This window comes from Hyperoodon ampullatus, assembly GCF_949752795.1.
Source record: "Hyperoodon ampullatus genome assembly, chromosome: 4".
Taxonomy (NCBI): Eukaryota; Metazoa; Chordata; class Mammalia; order Artiodactyla; family Ziphiidae; genus Hyperoodon; species Hyperoodon ampullatus.
This window is the reverse complement of record NC_136917.1, coordinates 27,817,690-27,838,235: the sequence shown is the minus strand read 5'-3', so window position 1 is coordinate 27,838,235 and position 20,546 is coordinate 27,817,690. Positions and strand designations below refer to the sequence as shown.

Genomic DNA, 20,546 nt, shown 5'->3' with positions numbered 1-20,546 from the left:
TCTCTCACTAAACTATAAGCCCCTCAGGACAGGGATGCTTGTTCTGTGTCCCCAGAACCTCACTCAATGTCGGGAAGACAGGAGGTGCTCACTAAGTATGTGTTGGATGAATGAATACTATCTGCACTCGAAAAATTTAGACCATGTTGTAAATGACCAAATATAGGGTTTTTCTCAACCTTGGCACTGTGGACATTGTGGCCAGATCATTGTCTGGGGGGCTGTCCTGGGCACTGTGGGGTATGGAGCAGCCTCCCTGGCCCGCCCCCCAGCTGTGATAATTACCAAGGTCCCCAGACAGGGCCCAGCGTCCCCTGAGGGCAAAATCACTCCTGGGTGTGACCCTGTGCTGGAGGGTGAGGATTACCCATTCCATTTTACAAATGAGGCTTACATCAGGCACAGGAGGTATCAGAGTTCTGCTCATTGGGGTTCTTCACTCATATGCTCCCCTATACCCTGGGGGACCACACATCCCAGGGGCCTGGGATAAGCTTGGTTTACAACCATTATTCTGGTGTAAATCAATTAGTGTCCCTTTTGCTTTCAAACCCATCCTGATTTGCAATTTGGTGAATGCCTACATCCACTCAAGCTGGGATCAGGCACAGTGTATGACTCAGCATTCCCACTCCTATGTATGTACCCAACAGAAATGCTGCCAGGACACGTGCTAGAATGTTCCATAGCCGCATTAGTCATAACCGGCCCAAGCTGGAAACAACCGAAATGCGCACCAACAGTGAAACGGATAAGTAAATTGTGCCAGCGTCTCAGAAAGAGAATGGAGCAGTGAGAACAGGTGAAGTTCAGTCATCCCCAACATGGGTAAACCTTCATATGAATGTTGAGTGCAAGAAGCTGGATTGAAAAGAGACCATGCTGCTGTGACTTCCCTGGTGGTCCAGTGGTTAAGAATCCATCTTGCAATGCACGGGACATGGGTTCAATCCCTGGTCGGGGAACTAAGATCCCACATGCCTCAGAGCAACTAAGCCCGTGCGCGGTAACTACTGAGCCCACACACCACAACTAGAGAGAAGCCCACATGCTGCAATGAAAGATCCCGCATGCCGCAGCTAAGACCCAACGCAGCCAAAACGTAAATAAAAATAAACAAATAAGGAATAAGAGTTAAAAACAAAAAAAGGCCATGCTGCATGATTCAAGGTGTATGAAATTCAAAAATAGCCCCCCCTCCCCAGTTTGTGTTGTTGGAAGACAGGATGCTGGGTATCTTTGGGTAGTGACTGGAAGAGACAGGGGATTTCTGGGGTTTCTGAGGGCTGGTCATTCTGTATCTTGATTTTCATATTGGCTACTGGCATGTGTTTACTTTGTGAAAGGCATCAGATTTTATATGTTTGATTTATGCCGTTTCTGTATTTTGGTTAAACTTCAATCACAGCTTCAGACTGAGAAAACAAACTTATGGTTACCAAAGGGGAAAGGGGGAGGGGAGGGATAAATTAGGAGTTTGGGATGAACAGTTACACACGACTATATACGAAAGAGATGATCAATAAGGACCTATTGTAGAGCACATGGAACTATATGTAATATCTTATAATAACCTGTAGTGGAAAAGAATCTGAAAAAGAATACATATATATATATATATACACATACACACACACACATATATATGTAACTGAATCACTTTGCTGTACACCTGAAACAAACACATTGTAAATTAACTATACTTCAATTAAAAAAATTCCATCGCAACTTTGCAAATATAAAGTGTTCTTATTTAGATGATAAATTATAGAGCCACCCTTCTCCTAGAGCCGGGCAGGGTGGTGGGGTGGTCTGAAACTAAGGCCCAGGGGCCGTATCCCCCTCTACTGCCTGTTTGTGTGCCCCAGTGAGCTAAGAATGGTTTTTACATTTTCAAAAAAATTATTTATTTGTTATTTATTTATTTATTTTGGCTGCGTTGGGTCTTCATTGCTGCGCGCAGGGTTTCTCTAGTTGCGGCGAGCAGGGGTTACTCTTCGTTGTGGTGCGCGGGCTTCTCGTTGTGGTGGCTTCTCTTGTTGTGGAGCACAGGCTCTAGGCATGCAGGCTTCAGTAGTTGTGGCACATGGGCTCAGTAGTTGTGGCACGCGGGCTCTAGAGTGCAGGCTCAGTAGTTGCAGCACACGGGCTTAGTTGCTCCGCGGCATGTGGGATCTTCCCAGAGCAGGGATCGAACCCCTGTCCCCTGCATTGGCAGGCAGATTCTTAACCACTGTGCCACCAGGGAGGTCCCGGAGGGGAACCAAAAGAAGAATCATAGTTCATGTCACATGAAAATTGTATGACATTCAAATTTTAGAGCCCATAAATAAAGTTTTATTGGAGCACAGCCATGCCCATTTGAGTATGTGTCATCTGTGGCTGCTTACGTGCAGAGCTGTGTAGCTGTGATCGAAACTGTGTGGCCGGAAAAGCCAAAATGTTTTCTACATTGGCCCTTTTAGAAAAAACGAGCCAACATTTGTCTCAGAGTCATGCCTTGACTGGTCCATCTAAAGCAGCCCGCTCTGCTTTTTATTTTTCTTCTGACGGTGCTGCGCGGCAAGCCGGATCTTAGTTTCCTTATCAGGGATCGAACCCTCACCCCCTGTAGTGCAAGCACGGGTCTTAACCACTGGACCATCAGGGAAGTACCTCCTCTGCTCTTTTCTTTTTTTTTTTTTTTATTATTTTTTTATTTGCAGTACGCGGGCCTCTCACTGTTGTGGCCTCTCCCATTGCGGAGCACAGGCTCTGGACACGCAGGTTCAGCGGCCATGGCTCACGGCCCGGCTGCTCCTCAGCATGTGGGATCTTCCCGGACCAGGGCACGAACCCGTGTCCCCTGCATCGGCAGGCGGACTCTCAACCACTGCGCCACCAGGGAAGCCCTCCTCTGCTCTTTTTACCCTCAGAGTCACACTGTTTCTTCACTGTGCCTCCCACCTCAGGTTCTTTGTATCTGCTGCTCCCTCTCCCTGGAATGCCATCTCCACTTTTGGTCATCTTCCAGGTAACAGTTAAGGAATCACCTCCTCCAGGCAGCCCTCTGGGATCCCCTAGGCTAGATCATAGCCCTCCCTGTTCTATCCTCTCCTTTGCTCCTTCTCTTTCTCCTTCCTGGCACAATTTGAAAGCTTCCATTTGTGCAGATATTTGATTGACTATTTCCTTCACCAGAGGGTCAGCTCCTTGAGGGCAGGGATTCTTTTTTTCCTCTCACAGGCTCCCAGGAAAACATTTGCTAGACCAATGAAGGCCGAGACTGGAGGGATGTGAGGAATTCCAAGCAAAAAGGTTGAGCTGGGCTGCAAAGCTGATGGGTGTGTTTGCAGGCGGGGAAGGGCGGGGTGGGTGGAAAGTCCCTCAGCCTGAGGTCCCTGGGGCAGATTACAAAGAAATGCAAAACAGTTTGCCTAGGGCTCCCAGTGAGTCCCTGTGGACCTGCTGGGAGCCCTCACAGGAGGTGGAGTCAGGAACAGACCCACCTTCACTTACCCTCTAAGAGTCTCAGTTTTAGCCTCTGTAAACTGGATCTGAACAGTGAGAACCTTCTGAAAAGGCCAGCAAATCCATCTCCTCCGTGAGACCTCTGCACAGTTCAGTGATCTTAGGAATCAACAATGGACCACCCATTCCCACCATGCAGCCCCACCAGACCTCCCTAAACTCGCTGTTCGACCATCCAGAGAAGCAGTACACCCCTTCCTAAGGCTATTCCAGAACATTCCATGCTACAGAACATCCCTAGGGCATGTAGTGGGACTACCTAACCCTGAGCTGTGTGCAGTTATCCTGGACCCTGAGAGAAAAGGAGATATCAATAATACTGCTCCTATCTTTCATTTTTTAAATTAATTAATTATTTTTGGCTGCTTTGGGTCCTCGTAGCTGCGCGGGCTTTCTCTAGTTGCTGCGAACGTGGTGCGTGGGCTTCTCATTGCGGTGGCTTCTCTCGTTGCGGTGCATGGGCTCTAGGCGCGCAGGCTTAGTTGCTCCATGGCATGTGGAATCTTCCCGGACCAGGGCTCGAACCCATGTCCCCTGCATTGGCAGGCAGATTCTTAACCACTGTGCCACCAGGGAAGTCCCTGGTCCTATCTTTCTTTAAAATTTGGATGCTTTGCTCATCATGGACTTTTTTTGCGTTTATTTGAAGTTTAAAAAGTGATACTAAAATATAATCATCGGGGACTTCCCCGTCAGTCCAGTGGTTAAGACTCTGCGCTTCCACTACAGGGGGCACAGGTTCTATACTTGGTTGGGGAACTAAGATCCCACATACCTCGTGGTGTGGTCAAAAAAAAAACAACAACAAAACCATCAGGACTGAGTTTTTTGGAGCTCCCCTCCCCTTAAATTTTGTGCCTGAGGAGAGTACCTCGCTCTCCTCAATGCAGGAGGTAGTAAGTGCTAATAAATGCTCTAGAAGGAATGGTTGCAATATATAAAATCTGGTGTTTCTATCTCACAGTGGCGGCTGTTTTAGTTTGCTGGGGAGGCCACAACAAAATGCCACAGAATGGGTAAATAAACATCAAATTTATTCACAGTTCTGGAGGTCAGAAGCGTTGGTTTCTGCTGAGGCCTCTCTCCTTGGCCTGCAGACGGCGCCTTCTTCCTGTGTCATCAGATGGTCATCCCTCTGGGCCTGTCTTTTCCCAATCTCACCAATATGACTGGTGTCATATTAAATTAGGGCCCACCCTAAAGACCTCACTTTAACTTAATTGCTTCTTTCAAACCCTGTCTCTAGGGCTTCCCTGGTGGCGCAGTGGTTGAGAGTCCGCCTGCCGATGCAGGGGACATGGGTTCGTGCCCCGGTCCGGGAAGATCGCACATGCCGCGGAGCGGCTGGGCCCGTGAGCCATGGCCGCTGAGCCTGCGCGTCTGGAGCCTGTGCTCTGCAACGGGTGAGGCCACAACAGTGAGAGGCCCACGTACTGCCAAAAAAAAAAACAAAACCCCTGTCTCTAAATAAAGTCACATTCTGAGGTACTGGGGGGTTAAGACTTTAATATATATGTTTGGGGGAGGGGCACAATTTAGCCCATAACAGGAGCAAACTCTTCAACGGGGCTTAATGTATGCCAGGCACTGTGCTAGGTACTGTATATTAACTTCTTTAAGTCTCACAAGAGCCCCATAATAGAATAGGTTCTGTTATTATTCAACATTTTACATGAAGAATCCTGAGGCTCAGAGAGATTATGTAACTTGCCCAAGTTTGCACAGGCAGTGAGGGCAGAATCTAAGCTCATGACTTCTGGCTTCAGATCAACCAAATCTGAAATCCGTCTAGGAAGTAGTAGTGGAGCAGAGTTCCTCCCTGACTAAACCATGCTTTTTTTTTGTTTTTAATTGTGGTAAAATATACATAACATAAAATTGACCTTTTTAATCGTTTTTGAGTGTACAGTTTAGTGTATTAAGTACGCTCACACTGTTGTGCAGCCATCCCCACCATCCAGCTCCAGGACTTTTCCATTTTTCCAAAAGGAAACTCTGTCCCATTAAACACTGACTACCCCTCCCCCAGACCCTGACCTCCACCACTTTACTTTCTGTCCCTTGGATTTGACTCCTTTAGGGACCTTATATAGGTAGAATTATACAATATTTGTTCTTTTTTTTGGCCACACCAAGCAGCTTGTGGGATCTTAGTTTCCTGACCAGGGATGAAACCTGGGCCCTCAGTGGTGAAAGCGCAGAGTCCTAACCACTGGACTGCAAGGGAATTCCCCAATATTTGTGCTTCTGTGTCCAGCTTATTTCACTGAGCATACCATTTTATCCATGTTGTAGCCTGTGTCAGAATTTCCTTCCTTTTTGGAACAAAATTGGGTCATTTGTAGAGACGTGGATGGATATAGAGACTGTCATACAGAGTGAAGTAAGTCAGAAAGAGAAAAACAAATATCGTATATTAACACATATATGTGGAACCTAGAAAAATGGTACAGATGAACCAGTTTTCAGGGCAGAAATAGAGACACAGATGTAGAGAACAAACATATGGACACCAAGGGGGGAAAGTGGCGGGGGTGGGGGTGGTGGTGGGATGAATTGGGAGATTGAGGTTGACATATATACACTAATATGTATAAAATGGATAACTAGGGCTTCCCTGGTGGCGCAGTGGTTGAGAGTCCGCCTGCCAATGCAGGGGACACGGGTTCGTGCCCCGGTCCGGGAGGATCCCATGTGCCGCGGAGCGGCTGGGCCCGTGGGCCGTGGCTGCTGGGCCTGCGCGTCCGGAGCCTGTGCTCTGCAACGAGAGGGGCCACAGCAGTGAGAGGCCCGCGTACCGCAAAAAAAAAAAGGATAACTAATAAGAACCTGCTGTATAAAAAAATAAATAAAATTAAATTTAAAAAAAAATAAAAGTGCCAAAAAAAGAGAGAAGAATTTCCTTCCTTTTTAAGGCTGAGTAATATTCCAGCGTATGGATAGACCATTAAACCATGCCTTTTTAAGTCACTTGGTTCTGCCCTTATTAGCTGTGTGACCTTGGGGAAATCACTTAACTTCTCTGAGCCTCAGTTTGCTCCTGCATAAATGAGCCCACACAAAGCCCAGGGTGTGGGGAGGATTACGTGAATTAATTGGTTTATTATTATTATATTTTAATATTTAGGCTTCACTGGGTCTTAGTTGCGGCCCATGGGATCTTCATTGCAGCATGCAGGATCTGTAGTTGCAGTGTGTGTGGACTCTTAGTTGTGGCATGCATGCGGGATACAGCTCCGCGACCAGGGATCGAACCCGGCCCCCCTGCATTGGGAGCACGGAGTCCAACCCACTGGGCCACCAGGGAAGTCCCGTGAATTAATTGATTTAAAGGGTAGTGATGGGTATCCAATACGCGCTCAACGGCATCAAAAGGCAGATGCAAGGGGCGTGCAGTGGCGGCCTCTGGTCAGCAGGAGCCGCTGCCGGGACCTCCGTGTCCGCCCCGCGCCGCAGCGAGCGCACGCGCATCAGAGCTTTTCTGCAGCGGTTGCTATTTTTCGTGCTTCTTCCCCGCCCTTTACCCTCAACTGTATTTATTACTGCAGACCCTGAGCCTGGCTGTCTGCTTTTGCTCTGTGCTGAAGCCCTGCTCCTCCCCCAGGCTTCTGGGTCTGGGGATGGCGGTGGGGAATTGTCCCCTGCCAACATCTGGCGCCATCCCTGCAGCTGTGGGGTGGAATACCTCTGCATGGAGGGTTACAGAGGGGAGGGAATGTCTTAAATTTCCCCATTCCCCTTAAACTCTCCCCGGCTTCTTTAATTTACATTAAGTTAAAATTTCTCAATAAGCAATCTATTCACTTGCGAGCAAATTCAACCCTCTTAACGAGAAAACTTTTGCTTTTAATCTCTGAAATGTTCCAATTTGCAAGTGCTGTGAAGTGCCTAAGACGGAGCCCAGCACACAGTGAATGCTGAGTGCACTTAAACATTTTTATAAAATGAAGATAAATCACTTATTAAGAATGGGAAACTGGGGCTTCCCTGGTGGCGCAGTGGTTGAGAGTCCGCCTGCCGATGCAGGGGACACGGGTTCGTGCTCCTGTCCGGGAAGATCCCACATGCTGCGGAGCGGCTGGGCCCGTGAGCCATGGCCACTGAGCCTGCGCGTCCGGAGCCTGTGCTCCGCAACAGGAGAGGCCACAACAGTAAGAGGCCCACGTACCACAAAAAAAAAAAAAAAAAAAAAAAGAATGGGAAACGATACCCATCTGCTGAAATCGCGTCCCTCGAACGGCGCATGCGCTAGCCTTGTAAAATTAACATAACGTGTCAGGAACACAGGCGCAGGTGTTAAAGATACGGGATTGAGCTCGGTCATTGACGTCTGCTGCCTGCCACTCTGCGGCTCCGATCCTCGGTCGTTCGGTAGATATTTCTGGAGCAGCTCCTTCCTGCCTCAGTTTCCCCCTGGGTTAAACGCGGGATAGTGATGGCAGTCTTCGATTAAACGAAATCAGGGCTGTGATCGCGCTTTACAAAGCAAAACGCGCAAAGCCTTTGCGGAGAGAGGAGTGCATAGGCTTATTTTAGAGTCCAGACCCGAACTTGCATGGCTTTTTACAGACGCACGTCTCCCCTTCTCCCAGCGCAGGGAAAGCACTGCAGTCCCCCTCTTTTTGACAGAGTGAGTTTAGGGGAAGATTTACTGAAAGGGGTTTATTTACGCTAATGAGAATATCATTAATTGATGCAAGAAATACTTATGAACGCCTACTGTGTACCAGGCATTGAGCTGGGCTCTTTACCAAGAATAAAAATACTGAATTCAATGCCAATTCGTTCTCTTGAGCCAAAGATCTGATATATACAGCTGTTTCTTAGGGTCATATTAGGACACAAATGCAAAATAGTCTTCCTGCGCCTCCCCCTGGAGAGAAAATGAAGTAGAAAATGAGATTGCGCATGTAGAAAAGCGCTTAGCCCCCGTGCTTGCGACAGGGCAAAGCAGTACCTGAAATGTGTTTTATTAATAGTAATGATAGCTAATTAAAATAGCTGACGTGTATTGAGAACTGTGTCAGGCACGGAGCTAATCCCTGTACATATATTTAGTGAATTTTACTCTCCCCCAGTGAGGTCGTACTGATGACCCCACTGCGCAGAAAAGGAAACTGAAGAATAGAAAAATACAAGTATCTACTGTAAGAACACTTAAAGTGGTGGAGCTAATAAGGTGTTTTGTTCACTGGTATATCCACAACACCTATAGCAGTGCCTGGTATAGTAGACGCTCAATCTGTCTTTGTGGAATAAATGAGTGATTAATACCTGCCTTTAAAAAAGCTTTTTTTTTTTCTTGTAAATAGACAGGTAGTTGCAAAAATGGTACTGAGAGGTCCCTAGTACTCTTAAGCCCTGTACTGTCATCTTACCTAACATCAAACGGAGGAAGTTAACCTTGGTGCAATCTACAGACCCTATTAATATTGTAATCTGCTTTTAATAGGAGTGCTTGGCACTTTGCAGACTGATATAGTTGCTATGATGTGGTTAATATTCTCAGCTAAAACGGCTCTTCGCGTTTTGCACCTAAGTATTGCATCCGGTAGGCGTGCACCCTGCACCGGGCGGACCACGCCCCAGGGAAAATCCAAGTGTGGAACGCAGACCCTCTATATTAGAGCAGCGGCGTCGACGCCTAAGGGTTACCCTGTGGGAGGCCGTTCATGCGCCTGCGCGGGGCGTCGCTTCGCCCCGCCCCAGAAGCGGGGGTCAGATGACCCGCCCAACCGGCGTCGGCCTATAAAAGCTTGGGTGTTGACGTCAGCGTTCTCTTCCGCCGTCGTCGCCGCCATCGTCGGCGCGGCTAGCCACACTCGGATCTACCTGGGAGAATCCACCGCCATCCGCCACCATGGTGAGCAGCGCTGTTCAGCGGGCGGCCTGAATGGGCGGCGGGGCCTCCGTAGGGCCGGCCCTACCAGGCCTGGAGAGCTGTGGCCTCCCTGACGGAGAGGAGACATGGCGGCGGTGGGGCCGGCGGGCCCGGGGCTGGGGAAGCGGCTGCCGCCATGTCTGCGCGCTGCACTGCTAGCCGAGCTCCGCTTCCGGCGGCGCCGCCGCCTCCAGGACCCCGGGCCCGGCTGAAGCTGGGGCGGAGGCGGGGCGGGGGGTATGATGATGTGGCAGACGCTGTAAGGGCGGGTGCCGCGGTGCGAGCGGGGAGAGGGGAGCCGCCTTATGTAACCCGTGGGCTGGGAGTTTGAGTCCGATTTTCTGTCGGGAGCCGGGGGCGGCAAGGAAATGGCAAAAGGAGAGGAGTAAGACCTTTAGAAGCGTCTCGTCTTCTGACGTTGTGTAACCTTGGTTCTTCCTGTAACTCCCAATTGTGAACACCCGATTCCAAGAACCACGAGGTGGAGGCTCCTGCCTGTTAGGGCTACGCAAGCCTCCCACCCGACCGGGGGTGGCATAGTTAAGAATCGGGGCGGGGTGCGTGGCTCTACCTGATTGACCCCCCCCACCCTGCACAGCGAGAGGTGACCTTGGATTTTAAAGAGCCCCTTTGGTTGGGGGAAGGCTGGGGGTATAACCAGTGGCAACACGGTGGGGGGACCTTCAGCTGGACCCCAGATACGCCAACATATTATAAAGGAAATGTTGTCACTCTTTGAGACTTAGTCCCCAGTACTCATTCTGGGTTGTCACTCTGGGTTGTGACAACAACCAGCGTCTGGCTATTCAGGGACGGGGTGAATTGCACTTCTTAAAGGAGTGTCAACAAAGAAAGGGATCTGGGTGGGAGTTGAGGCAGCGCCAGGACCAGCTCCCTCTGGCCATGGCCTAGCAGTCTATTGATCAAGGTCTCAGTGCCAAGCCTCATTCCTGGAGTGCGGGGCCATTCTGAGCCTCCCCCCCCCCCCCCCCATATCTCTGCCCAGGTGAACTTCACAGTAGACCAGATCCGGGCCATCATGGACAAGAAGGCCAACATCCGAAACATGTCCGTCATCGCCCACGTGGACCATGGCAAGTCCACTCTGACGGACTCCCTGGTGTGCAAGGCGGGTATCATCGCCTCCGCCCGGGCTGGGGAGACCCGCTTCACTGACACCCGGAAGGACGAGCAGGAGCGTTGCATCACTATCAAGTCGACGTGAGCAAAGCCTTAACGCCCTCTGGACAGGGAGGGGGGAGGTGCTTACTCTTGAGTCCTTGGGCGGTGGGTAGGGAGGATAGACAGTAGTCAGCCCTTTCCTGACCGGTTTCTGGGGAGATGAGCATGTTGGGGCTGGGTTTTTGGACTGTGAGGGACAATGGGGCTTCAGCTAGTGAGATGGGAACCTTTGTCTCCTGTTGGAGAGGCACAGTGATGGGGTGGTATTAAGGGGATTTGGAGAGGAGGGGGGCCAAGGGGCTCTTGGCATTGTCTGGAGAAGGCTGGGTGGGTGCTGCTGGCATCCAAGGATACTGCTAAAGGCCTTGCCTTGCCTGTGGTGGCCCCCTGTGAGTTTTCTGGCCCCAGATGTTAAGAGGGTGAGAAAACTCCCCTCCCCCGCAAAAAAAAAAAAGGCTGTAACAGTTGTCTTCATCTGGTAACATCTCCTTCGTCATGGGCTCCGAGACTCGTTTCAGCTGGGGAGGGAAGGGTGAAAGGTAGTCTTTGGGGTTTCTGGATCTTGCCTGATTGTGTAGCTGCTCTTTGAAATCAGGTGTGTTGAGCTTGAGAGGAACCAGGTGGGCTCTGGTACCATTGCACCTGTACCAGGGAGGTGGTGGTTCCCGGCAGAGGGTGCTGCAGAGGTAAATGTCCCTGGATAGGATAGCTCTTGTGTGGGAAGTCTGCAGTTCATCTCTAGAGATGAGTAATGCAGGAGGAGGAGACAGGTTGCAGCATCTGTCTGGTTTTTTACTGGATTGCAGCCTCACTTCAGAATCAAGAGCATCCACCCCGACTCCTGTGGGCAGGAACCTGATGGACCAGAGGGCTAGTGGGAGCAGGTTAGGAGCCAGGCTGAGGTGTGCTTCCATCTGGGTAACCTGTCCCAATCTCTCAGGGCCATTTCCCTCTTCTACGAGCTCTCAGAGAATGACTTGAACTTCATCAAGCAGAGCAAGGATGGCTCTGGCTTCCTCATCAACCTCATTGACTCCCCTGGGCACGTGGACTTCTCCTCAGAGGTGACAGCCGCCCTCCGTGTCACCGATGGTGCCTTGGTGGTGGTGGACTGCGTGTCAGGTAAGCAGCAGGCTTCCCCACGGATGGCGGGGAACCTGGGGCTGTCCCCTCTTTGGCCGACGGAGACGCCTTATCCCCTGCTGGTCCACAGGCGTGTGCGTGCAGACAGAGACAGTGCTGCGCCAGGCCATTGCCGAGCGCATCAAGCCTGTGCTGATGATGAACAAGATGGACCGGGCCCTGCTTGAGCTTCAGCTGGAGCCCGAGGAGCTCTACCAGACCTTCCAGCGCATCGTGGAGAATGTCAACGTCATCATCTCCACCTATGGGGAGGGCGAGAGCGGCCCCATGGGCAACATCATGGTAGGATTGCCTGATTGCTGAAGTCGGGGTCCCTTGGCGGATTGCCATCTCCTGCTGTGTTCCTAGTACCCCCTCCCGCTTCTCCCACCGGGTGGGCAGCGTTCCTCATGCAGACTGGAAGGGTTGTGGTCGTCTCCTTGAGGGCTGCCCTTGGGAAACCACTGTTGTGAAGCCATGGCCTCCTGGGGATTCTTGGGAGGTTGGAAGGTGAGGTTGCCGGGAACCTTGGAATGGCAAGAAGGTTGGACTTCGGTGGAGGCTTTGGGGTAGCGGCTCAGCCTGCTAACGGGCATAGGGCAGTGCCTGTGGCGTCATCGCACACCCCCTCGTGATGGGGGCAGAGCTGGGTACCCTGTACATGATGACTAAAATTTCTTCACTTTGACCTGACGGCTATTGAAGAAATCCAGTGTCTGAGGGCTGGGGTGCTTGGGGACTTGGTAGATGTGGTTTGTGTCCAACTGTTCCAACTCACAGCTTTCTCCTGCCCTCTCAGATTGACCCCGTCCTTGGTACTGTCGGCTTTGGGTCTGGTCTCCACGGCTGGGCCTTCACTCTGAAGCAGTTTGCAGAGATGTACGTGGCCAAGTTTGCCGCCAAGGGCGAGGGCCAGCTGGGGCCTGCTGAGCGGGCCAGGAAGGTGGAGGACATGATGAAGAAGCTGTGGGGAGACCGGTGAGTGCTGGAGACACAGCTCAAGTGTCTATGGGGTCCTTCACACCCGCATCCCCCCAGATTCCCTAACTTGGGTTGAGCCTTCTCTGACAGGTACTTTGATCCAGCCAACGGCAAATTCAGCAAGTCAGCCAACAGCCCAGATGGCAAGAAGCTGCCGCGGACATTCTGCCAGCTCATCCTGGACCCCATCTTCAAGGTGAGCTGGCGTGTGCTTGATAGGTAGGCATCCCCAGGGCTGTCCTTGGGCTCCCTGAGAATCTGATACCCAGCCTGCTGCAGCCAGTAGCAAGATGCCATGGGGCAAGGCAGGGCCAGGCTGCAGAGGCAGCTCCTGGGACAAGGATGAGGCGGCATGAGGTCAGAACGCCCTCAGGGTTCCACCCTGACAGGGAAGTCTCCCCGACCCCTGGGCTTCAGCATCGGGGACCATCAGCCTCCCTGACCAGGCAGCAGGTGAGATGAGGTAGGAGGGTCTAGGGTTTGCAAGCCTGTGAGTTTAGTGAGTGTATGCTCAATGTCTGAAAATAGAAAAGGGTTTTTTTCTTTTAACAATCTGTTGAGAAGTGTCCCCGTGATTTGCTTAATTGGGTCAGGCGTTTGGCGGTAAGCGAAGATGGCCTTTAAAGCTCCAGAGCAGGAAGCAGGTAGCTTCAGGCTTCCATTATGTTCCCAAACCCACTTTGCCATGTCTCTTGGGTGTCAGGTGTTTGATGCAATCATGAATTTCAAGAAGGAGGAGACGGCAAAACTAATTGAAAAACTGGACATCAAGTTGGACAGTGAAGATAAGGACAAAGAAGGCAAACCACTTCTGAAGGTGAGTGGAGCGGCCATCCTGTGAGTCCCCATCCCAGCTTGAGTGCCATTTTCTCAGGTAATCAGACAGCTGGCTGTAAGGGTCTCAGGGCTCCACACTGGGCCCAGGCTTATATTAGAAGTATCACCAGCAGGAGCCCTGTCACCAGCAGAGGTGGGTAGGAGACATCAGGTGTTTTACACTGCTCTTCTAGATTCTTTCTCAAGTCATTTTTTTTCTCCCTCTCTCACATCCCCTCCTTTAGGCAGTGATGCGCCGCTGGCTACCTGCCGGGGATGCCTTGCTGCAGATGATTACCATCCACCTGCCCTCCCCTGTGACGGCCCAGAAGTACCGCTGTGAGCTCCTGTACGAGGGGCCCCCAGACGACGAGGCCGCCATGGGTACGTGGGGCGTGCCTGCACCCCGGGGTTAGAACGCTGGGCAGAGCTGCAGAATTCTGGAAAGCTGAGCTGCCAGGGAATCAGTTTTCCCTGTGGGGGGTTACTTTCTCTCTCCTCAGGCATTAAAAGCTGTGACCCCAAAGGCCCTCTTATGATGTACATTTCCAAAATGGTGCCGACCTCTGACAAAGGTCGGTTCTATGCCTTCGGCCGGGTCTTCTCAGGGCTGGTGTCCACCGGCCTGAAGGTCAGGATCATGGGGCCCAACTACACACCCGGGAAGAAGGAAGACCTGTACCTGAAGCCAATCCAGAGGTGAGGTGCTCTGTGAGGCAGAGGGTGCCCAGCAGCCTCCCTTCCGCCCCTCAGGCCAGTGAAGGGGGGAGGATGAGGGTTATCTGAATGTAGACTTGGCCAGGGGAGGCCCACCAGGAAATTGTGTCTCCTCCCCACTAGGGATTCACAGTGAGACACAGCCTGGAGTTGGGAAGCAGTTAGGCTGAAATTATGGTGGCAGCATACATTTTAAAATACCCAGAGAGCAGGCTCTGACCCCAGAGATGTCACGTGGTGGGTGGCCACCCAGTCGCTGCTCCAGGTGTGGGTAATGGGAAGACAGCCTCCATTCCTGCTAGTTCCTCAGGGCCCTGACTGTACTACGACCTATGAGTGCAGCTGGTTTCCCCGTGGCACGCATGTCCGGCCTGGGTCAGGGTGCAGAGTCCTGCACAGGGCACGTGTTAATGAGCAGGTGGCTCTGTCCTGGTGTGCAGGAGCCAGAGCTGTCACTGAGACCTGGGTCGCAAGATGATTCAGGGCTTGGCTCAGGGTGGGATGGCACTGCCCCTCCAGACAGGAAGACAGCCGCAGGCTCCAAGACAAAGGAGGCTTGTCTTTTGGCCGTTTGGTCATCTGCCACCCCGGTGCCGATGCATTGTGGCCTTCTCTGTCTCCCCCAGGACGATCCTGATGATGGGCCGCTACGTCGAGCCCATCGAGGACGTGCCTTGTGGCAACATCGTGGGCCTGGTGGGCGTGGACCAGTTCCTGGTGAAGACAGGCACCATCACGACCTTCGAGCACGCCCACAACATGCGGGTGATGAAGTTCAGTGTGAGCCCTGTTGTCAGGGTGGCCGTGGAGGCCAAGAACCCGGCCGACCTGCCCAAGCTGGTGGAGGGCCTGAAGCGGCTGGCCAAGTCGGACCCCATGGTGCAGGTGGGTGCGCCCCGGCCGTAGGCGACCCCTGCGCCAGGGGTTTGTTGCCTTATGTGGTGTGGCTGAGCCGGAAAGATTCCGTTGGCTTCTCACACAAGTAGAGATTCCGTGTTGAGAAAACCAGCTGTGCTGGGTACACCTGCCCTGGCAGAGGTGCTGCCCTTAATTTAAATGGTGGTTTTCCACCCAGGAACCCAATTTCTTTCGTAGGCTGCTTGGGTCTTTACAGGCTGGTTGTGCACGGAGGGTCCTTACAGAAGGTTAATGTTGAAAACGAGTAAAGAGGACCCTGCTATCTTCCCCTCAAAACCCCATTTTGGGAGTCTGCCTTTTCCATCTGGAGGGAAGCTTGGAGCCCGCTTTGCACCTGTCCCTAAGCCCTTGGGTTTCCCACATTTGTCCCGGGGTCTGTGCTCAGGCTGACACGTGGCCCTTTTCAGTGCATCATTGAGGAGTCCGGGGAGCACATTATCGCAGGTGCCGGGGAGCTGCACCTGGAGATCTGCCTCAAGGACCTGGAGGAGGACCACGCCTGCATTCCCATCAAGGTGAGGCCTGGCACTGCTGTGGTGGCCGGAGGCCCGCTGTCCCCAGGATGGAGGGGCCGGTGGAGAGCACAGACCTGGGTCCAGGCTGGGCTCTGAGGGGCCCATTGACTGGGGCACTCAGTTCTCTGTCCTTCCATCCGTTACTGCCAGGTGATATGTGCTGTCGTGACACCAGCAGCTTAGATGCGTTGGCAAGGCTGGAGTGTGAGCGGTCTGCTTCTTAAATTTTTTAAAAAGCTCTTGAGAAGTGCAGACACTGAGGCTTACGTAGCCGGCCCCACGCCCAGCTGGTGCGTTCTGGCTTCCATTCTCTCCTTTTTTCCCCACAGAACTGAGCGCAGATCTGTGTCTGTTCTCAGACCTGGATTTGGGTTTCTTTACGTGTGGTTCTCCTTGTAAAGTTTCTGTGTTTTCGTTTCTTTCCTTATAGGAATGAAATTTTCTTTTTTCAGGTACGGTGACAGCTTTTCCCCATTGTTCTCTATGTTAGAAAACTTATATGCTGGGGTGTGGGGTTAGGCCTAGCACTTGTATCTTTTGAGATTTTTTTCCCAGTTAATACCGCATATGTGGAGTTTCACTGTTTCACCAGCCCTCTTGGCAGTGGGCTTCCTCCTACAAGGGACTAGCTGCACACCTCATGTTTACACAGAAGACGTGCATGGCTCTGTGCCGTGAGATCAAACGCGCTCTGCTTTCTGTGCCACTGCCACTGTTAAGTGGGCCTCGTTATTAGGAAGACCTTCTGTTAAGATGCCTCTCAGGTGTCTGGTTCCTGTGGCACACCTGACCTGACCCGCGTGCTCCTTTTGCAGAAATCCGACCCAGTTGTCTCGTACCGAGAGACCGTCAGTGAGGAGTCTAACGTGCTCTGCCTGTCCAAGTCCCCCAACAAGCACAACAGGCTGTACATGAAGGCACGGCCCTTCCCCGACGGCCTGGCCGAGGACATCGACAAGGGCGAGGTGTCTTCCCGCCAGGAGCTCAAGCAGCGGGCCCGCTACCTAGCCGAGAAGTACGAGTGGGACGTGGCCGAGGCCCGCAAGATCTGGTGCTTTGGCCCTGATGGCACCGGCCCCAACATCCTCACTGACATCACCAAGGGCGTGCAATACCTCAACGAGATCAAGGACAGCGTGGTGGCTGGCTTCCAGTGGGCCACCAAGGAGGTGAGGGGCCGCTCAGGCACGGCTCTGGTGGATTTGTCACTGGGGGGTCCTCCTGTCCTTGTTTGCCTATTGGCAAGGTGGGGCTGTGGTCCTGCCTCCTGGGAAGGGGACCCTAGGGAGGCCGAGATGGTCCCTGGAGGAGCTGGCACAGACAGTTCTGGCTGACCTGTTCTCAGGAGCTGCAGTAGAGGTGGTTTCTTGATGGTGTTCCCCTTCCTCCATAGGGGGCGCTGTGTGAGGAGAACATGCGGGGCGTGCGCTTCGACGTCCACGACGTGACACTGCACGCGGACGCCATTCACCGCGGGGGCGGCCAGATCATCCCCACGGCCCGGCGCTGCCTGTATGCCAGCGTGCTAACCGCCCAGCCCCGGCTCATGGAGCCCATCTACCTTGTGGAGATCCAGGTGGGGAGGCCTGGCCCCCCCCAGCTGCTGCTCCCGGTCCCATCCTGCCCAACAGCTGCTAATAGTCTTTCTTTGCCTGACAGTGTCCGGAACAAGTGGTTGGTGGTATCTACGGTGTCCTGAACAGGAAGCGGGGCCATGTCTTTGAGGAGACCCAGGTGGCCGGCACCCCCATGTTTGTTGTGAAGGCCTACCTGCCCGTCAATGAGTCCTTTGGTGAGTGCCAGTCTGGTGTGGTCCTCAGATGCCCGCTGTCTTTGGGGTGGAGCCCAGCAGACATTCAGGCCATCTGGTCTAGGACGGGACCCAGTTCTTTTATCTTTTTTAATATTTATTTGGTCGTGCTGGGTCTTAGTTGCGGTAGGTTTGCTCCTTAGTTGTGGCTCACGGGCTCCTTAGTTGTGGCATGTGAACTCGTAGTTGTGGCATTCATGTGGGCTCTCTAGTTTACTGACCAGGGATTGAACCTGGGCCCCCTGCATTGGGAGCGTGGAATCTTAACCATTACGCCACCAGGGAAGTCCCAGGGGCCCAGTTCTTTCTCGTGCATGGCACAGGGTGGATCTGATGGGAGCTGTTGCTTTCTGCATCGCAGTTGAGGAGGAGGTGCCCTGTTTCTCATTTGGGCCTCTGGACTCTTGAATTAGGGGGAAGGTCCTTGGGCCTGTAAATCTTACGAGCAAAGCCTGCAGAGCAGCTGTGCTGGAGCCCTGGTTCATCCTGAGAAGGAGCAGGTGGAGACCAGAGGCCCAGGAAGGGCTAGCCCTGCCTCACTTATTAATCAGTAGCCTTTGAGGGAGCCTTTGGGTGAGGGATAGGATAATGGGCCTGACTTCTGACATGAGTCAGGTAGTCTGGACTCGGTGATCCTCTGGTGTGGGCCTGTGTTCCCACCTTCCCCTCCTGGCGGAGGCCAGGGAGCCGTAAGGCACCACACCTGGGCTTCCCTGTGAGCGCTGTCTCTGTGCCTCCTACAGGCTTCACCGCTGACCTGAGGTCCAACACGGGCGGCCAGGCCTTTCCCCAGTGTGTGTTCGACCACTGGCAGATCCTGCCCGGTGACCCCTTCGACAGCACCAGCCGCCCCAGCCAGGTGGTGGCAGAGACGCGCAAGCGCAAAGGCCTGAAGGAAGGCATCCCGGCCCTGGACAACTTCCTGGACAAGTTGTAGGCAGCCTCCCCACAGCCTGCTGCCCGGTGGGACTCGGCACAGCCCCTGCGCCCAGGGACAGGTGACCACAGCAAGAGCCCCACATTCTCCACGACACCTTGAGGCTGTCCAGACCCAGTAACGCTCTGCCTGACAAGTTTCCGGGGCCCACTCCATGCCATCGCTCAACATGAGCACTTGATGCCGTTTCTTTCGATATTTATTTCTAGATTTCAGAGGCAACAGAAGTGTCCTCACAGCAGGGACTTATCTGGCCGGTGGGGATGGGGGAGGAGATGGAACACCCGAAGCCTTTTTTAAGAGGGAAATTCATATGTCCAAAAAAAGTTAAAAATAAACGCATTAAGAGGTTTATTTGGGTAAATGGCCCGTAGTGGATTTTCCTCCAGAAAGGGGGAAGGAACAAGCGGGTAGATGTTCTCTTTGGACAGAAGCTAGAAGGCAGGAAATCCTGTTCAGTGTCAACATGAGCACCTCCAGCTGTATTAGTGCCATTGGAATAATAAATTTGATATGGTGGTGATCGTGCATGCGTGTCCATGGTCTTTCTCCATCCGCTCAGGCTAGAATGGACTCCCTGTGCCGGTGAGCGAGGCCATTGGTGACGCTCCAATACACAGTGTTAAGTATCACCTCCAAATGTCATCCAGGGTTGAGGCAGAGGTCCGAGACTTCACGTGAGCCAGGCGAGTCCAGTTGTCCATCTGTCACGTGGGGCCAACCAGTGGAACTGTGCTACATCTGTGCTGTCTGCAGGGACAGCCACTGGCCTCCGTGTCTACTGAGCGTTTGAGATGGGGGCAGTGCAGCCCAGGACCCTTAACTTTCAGCTGTAAACATATTTCCATAGTCTGATGGCGCTGGTGCTGTCATAGCAGTCAGTGCAGGCTGGGAAAGTTGCCCATGTGCTCCGCTTTGTCCCATCAAAACTTCCCTGTGGTTACTGCAGTGCTGACTAGCACCCTGGGGGCTGATTTGTGCCTGGGTTGTGGGAGGAGCCTCAGTCTAACTTTCATGCTAGGAGCAGCTCTTTGAACAGCAAGGATTCCTTTGTAGGATTCTCTGGATTTGTCCATTCAAACTTTACCCAAGATTTGTAACGTTATGCGTGGGTTATCACTCTACATGCCTGTCCTCAGGAAGGCGGATGGGGACAATGAGGTGCCGGTGTGGGGTTCCAGGCCAGGAGGGTGGCCATTGTGCTCCCAGGCTGCCCTAGACCTATACCTCCACTAATGCGTGTCTTGTTAAGGTATGGAAAGGGGAGGAAAAGAGTTGTAGAAACCTGATGAATGTTGCCTAGAGCCAGATGACCAAGGTCAACATCAGTGATAAGTCAGGATGATAGTATGGACCTTTGATAAGGAGTGATGAAAATGGCACTGTATGGTCTTCCTCCCTAAAACCCGTCACCCCTCTTTAACCATGAGAAAGATAAATCCCAATTGAGGGAGTAGACCAATCTTCAAAACTGTCATCAAAAACTGGAAAGTGTGAGAAGCTCAAAGCCCAGAGCAACCTAAGGAGATATAACTAAATGTGACGTGGGATCCTCGAACAGGAAAAGGATATTAGGGAAAAACAAGGAGCTCTGAATAAAATACGGACTGGTTAATAACGTATCACTCTTGGTTCTTTAATGGTGACAAATACAAGATGTAATAGGGGAAACGATATGGGAGAAAGTGCTGCTTTAGCTGTGAACTGAAGTGTGCTTAGGAGTTAAAAGTGGAGGAAGGCTGTCCCCAGGCAGGAGGAAGAAAGCTGGTGCCATCTCAATGAGATGCTTGAGGCGGGAAGGCAAATGGTGTTGGAGTGTAAAAGGTGGCGGGGGCGGGGGGGCGGGTGGATTGCACGAGGTTAGGGTAGCCAGCGAGGACCAAAAGACACAGGTCTGTGTCAGATGGTATCTGAGCTAGGTCAGCGTGGGCTTTGGGTTTGGGCCTCTCTCGGGATGAATCTCAGTTACGCCGTTGCCGGCTGTGTGACTCCGAGTGGGTTACCTAACCTCTCTGGGGTCTTGCTTCCCCAACTATAGAATGGATAAAATATTAATGTATTTTAACTCCTCGGGTTGATTGGTACGCACTAAGATCAATGCTAGCTGTTATGTATCTTGAGCTTAAAAGGAGTCACAAAACAATTCTCAAGGGGCTT

The 20,546-nt window shown here is 52.3% G+C and overlaps 1 protein-coding gene across 1 annotated transcript; it reads left to right on the top strand.

The window, feature by feature from the left end:
* Positions 1 to 9,305: 9,305 nt before the first annotated feature.
* Positions 9,306 to 18,917, top strand: EEF2 (eukaryotic translation elongation factor 2). Its single transcript, XM_079701788.1, has 15 exons — positions 9,306 to 9,373; positions 10,398 to 10,612; positions 11,514 to 11,695; positions 11,787 to 11,998; positions 12,495 to 12,673; positions 12,767 to 12,872; positions 13,380 to 13,493; positions 13,738 to 13,876; positions 13,996 to 14,191; positions 14,836 to 15,094; positions 15,535 to 15,642; positions 16,458 to 16,811; positions 17,036 to 17,218; positions 17,302 to 17,434; positions 18,196 to 18,917. The coding sequence occupies exons 1-15, from the start codon at positions 9,371 to 9,373 to the stop codon at positions 18,387 to 18,389; spliced, it is 2,577 nt and encodes an 858-aa protein (XP_079557914.1). The 5' UTR covers positions 9,306 to 9,370; the 3' UTR covers positions 18,390 to 18,917.
* The last annotated feature ends 1,629 nt before the right edge of the window (positions 18,918 to 20,546 follow it).

What these genes read in the sequence shown, in the direction of transcription:
- EEF2 (XM_079701788.1), top strand. An exon ending in TACCTGAAGCCAATCCAGAG is followed by an intron (nt 14,192 to 14,835) that starts GTGAGGTGCTCT and finishes TGTCTCCCCCAG; the next exon opens with GACGATCCTGATGATGGGCC. An exon ending in TCCAGTGGGCCACCAAGGAG is followed by an intron (nt 16,812 to 17,035) that starts GTGAGGGGCCGC and finishes CTTCCTCCATAG; the next exon opens with GGGGCGCTGTGTGAGGAGAA.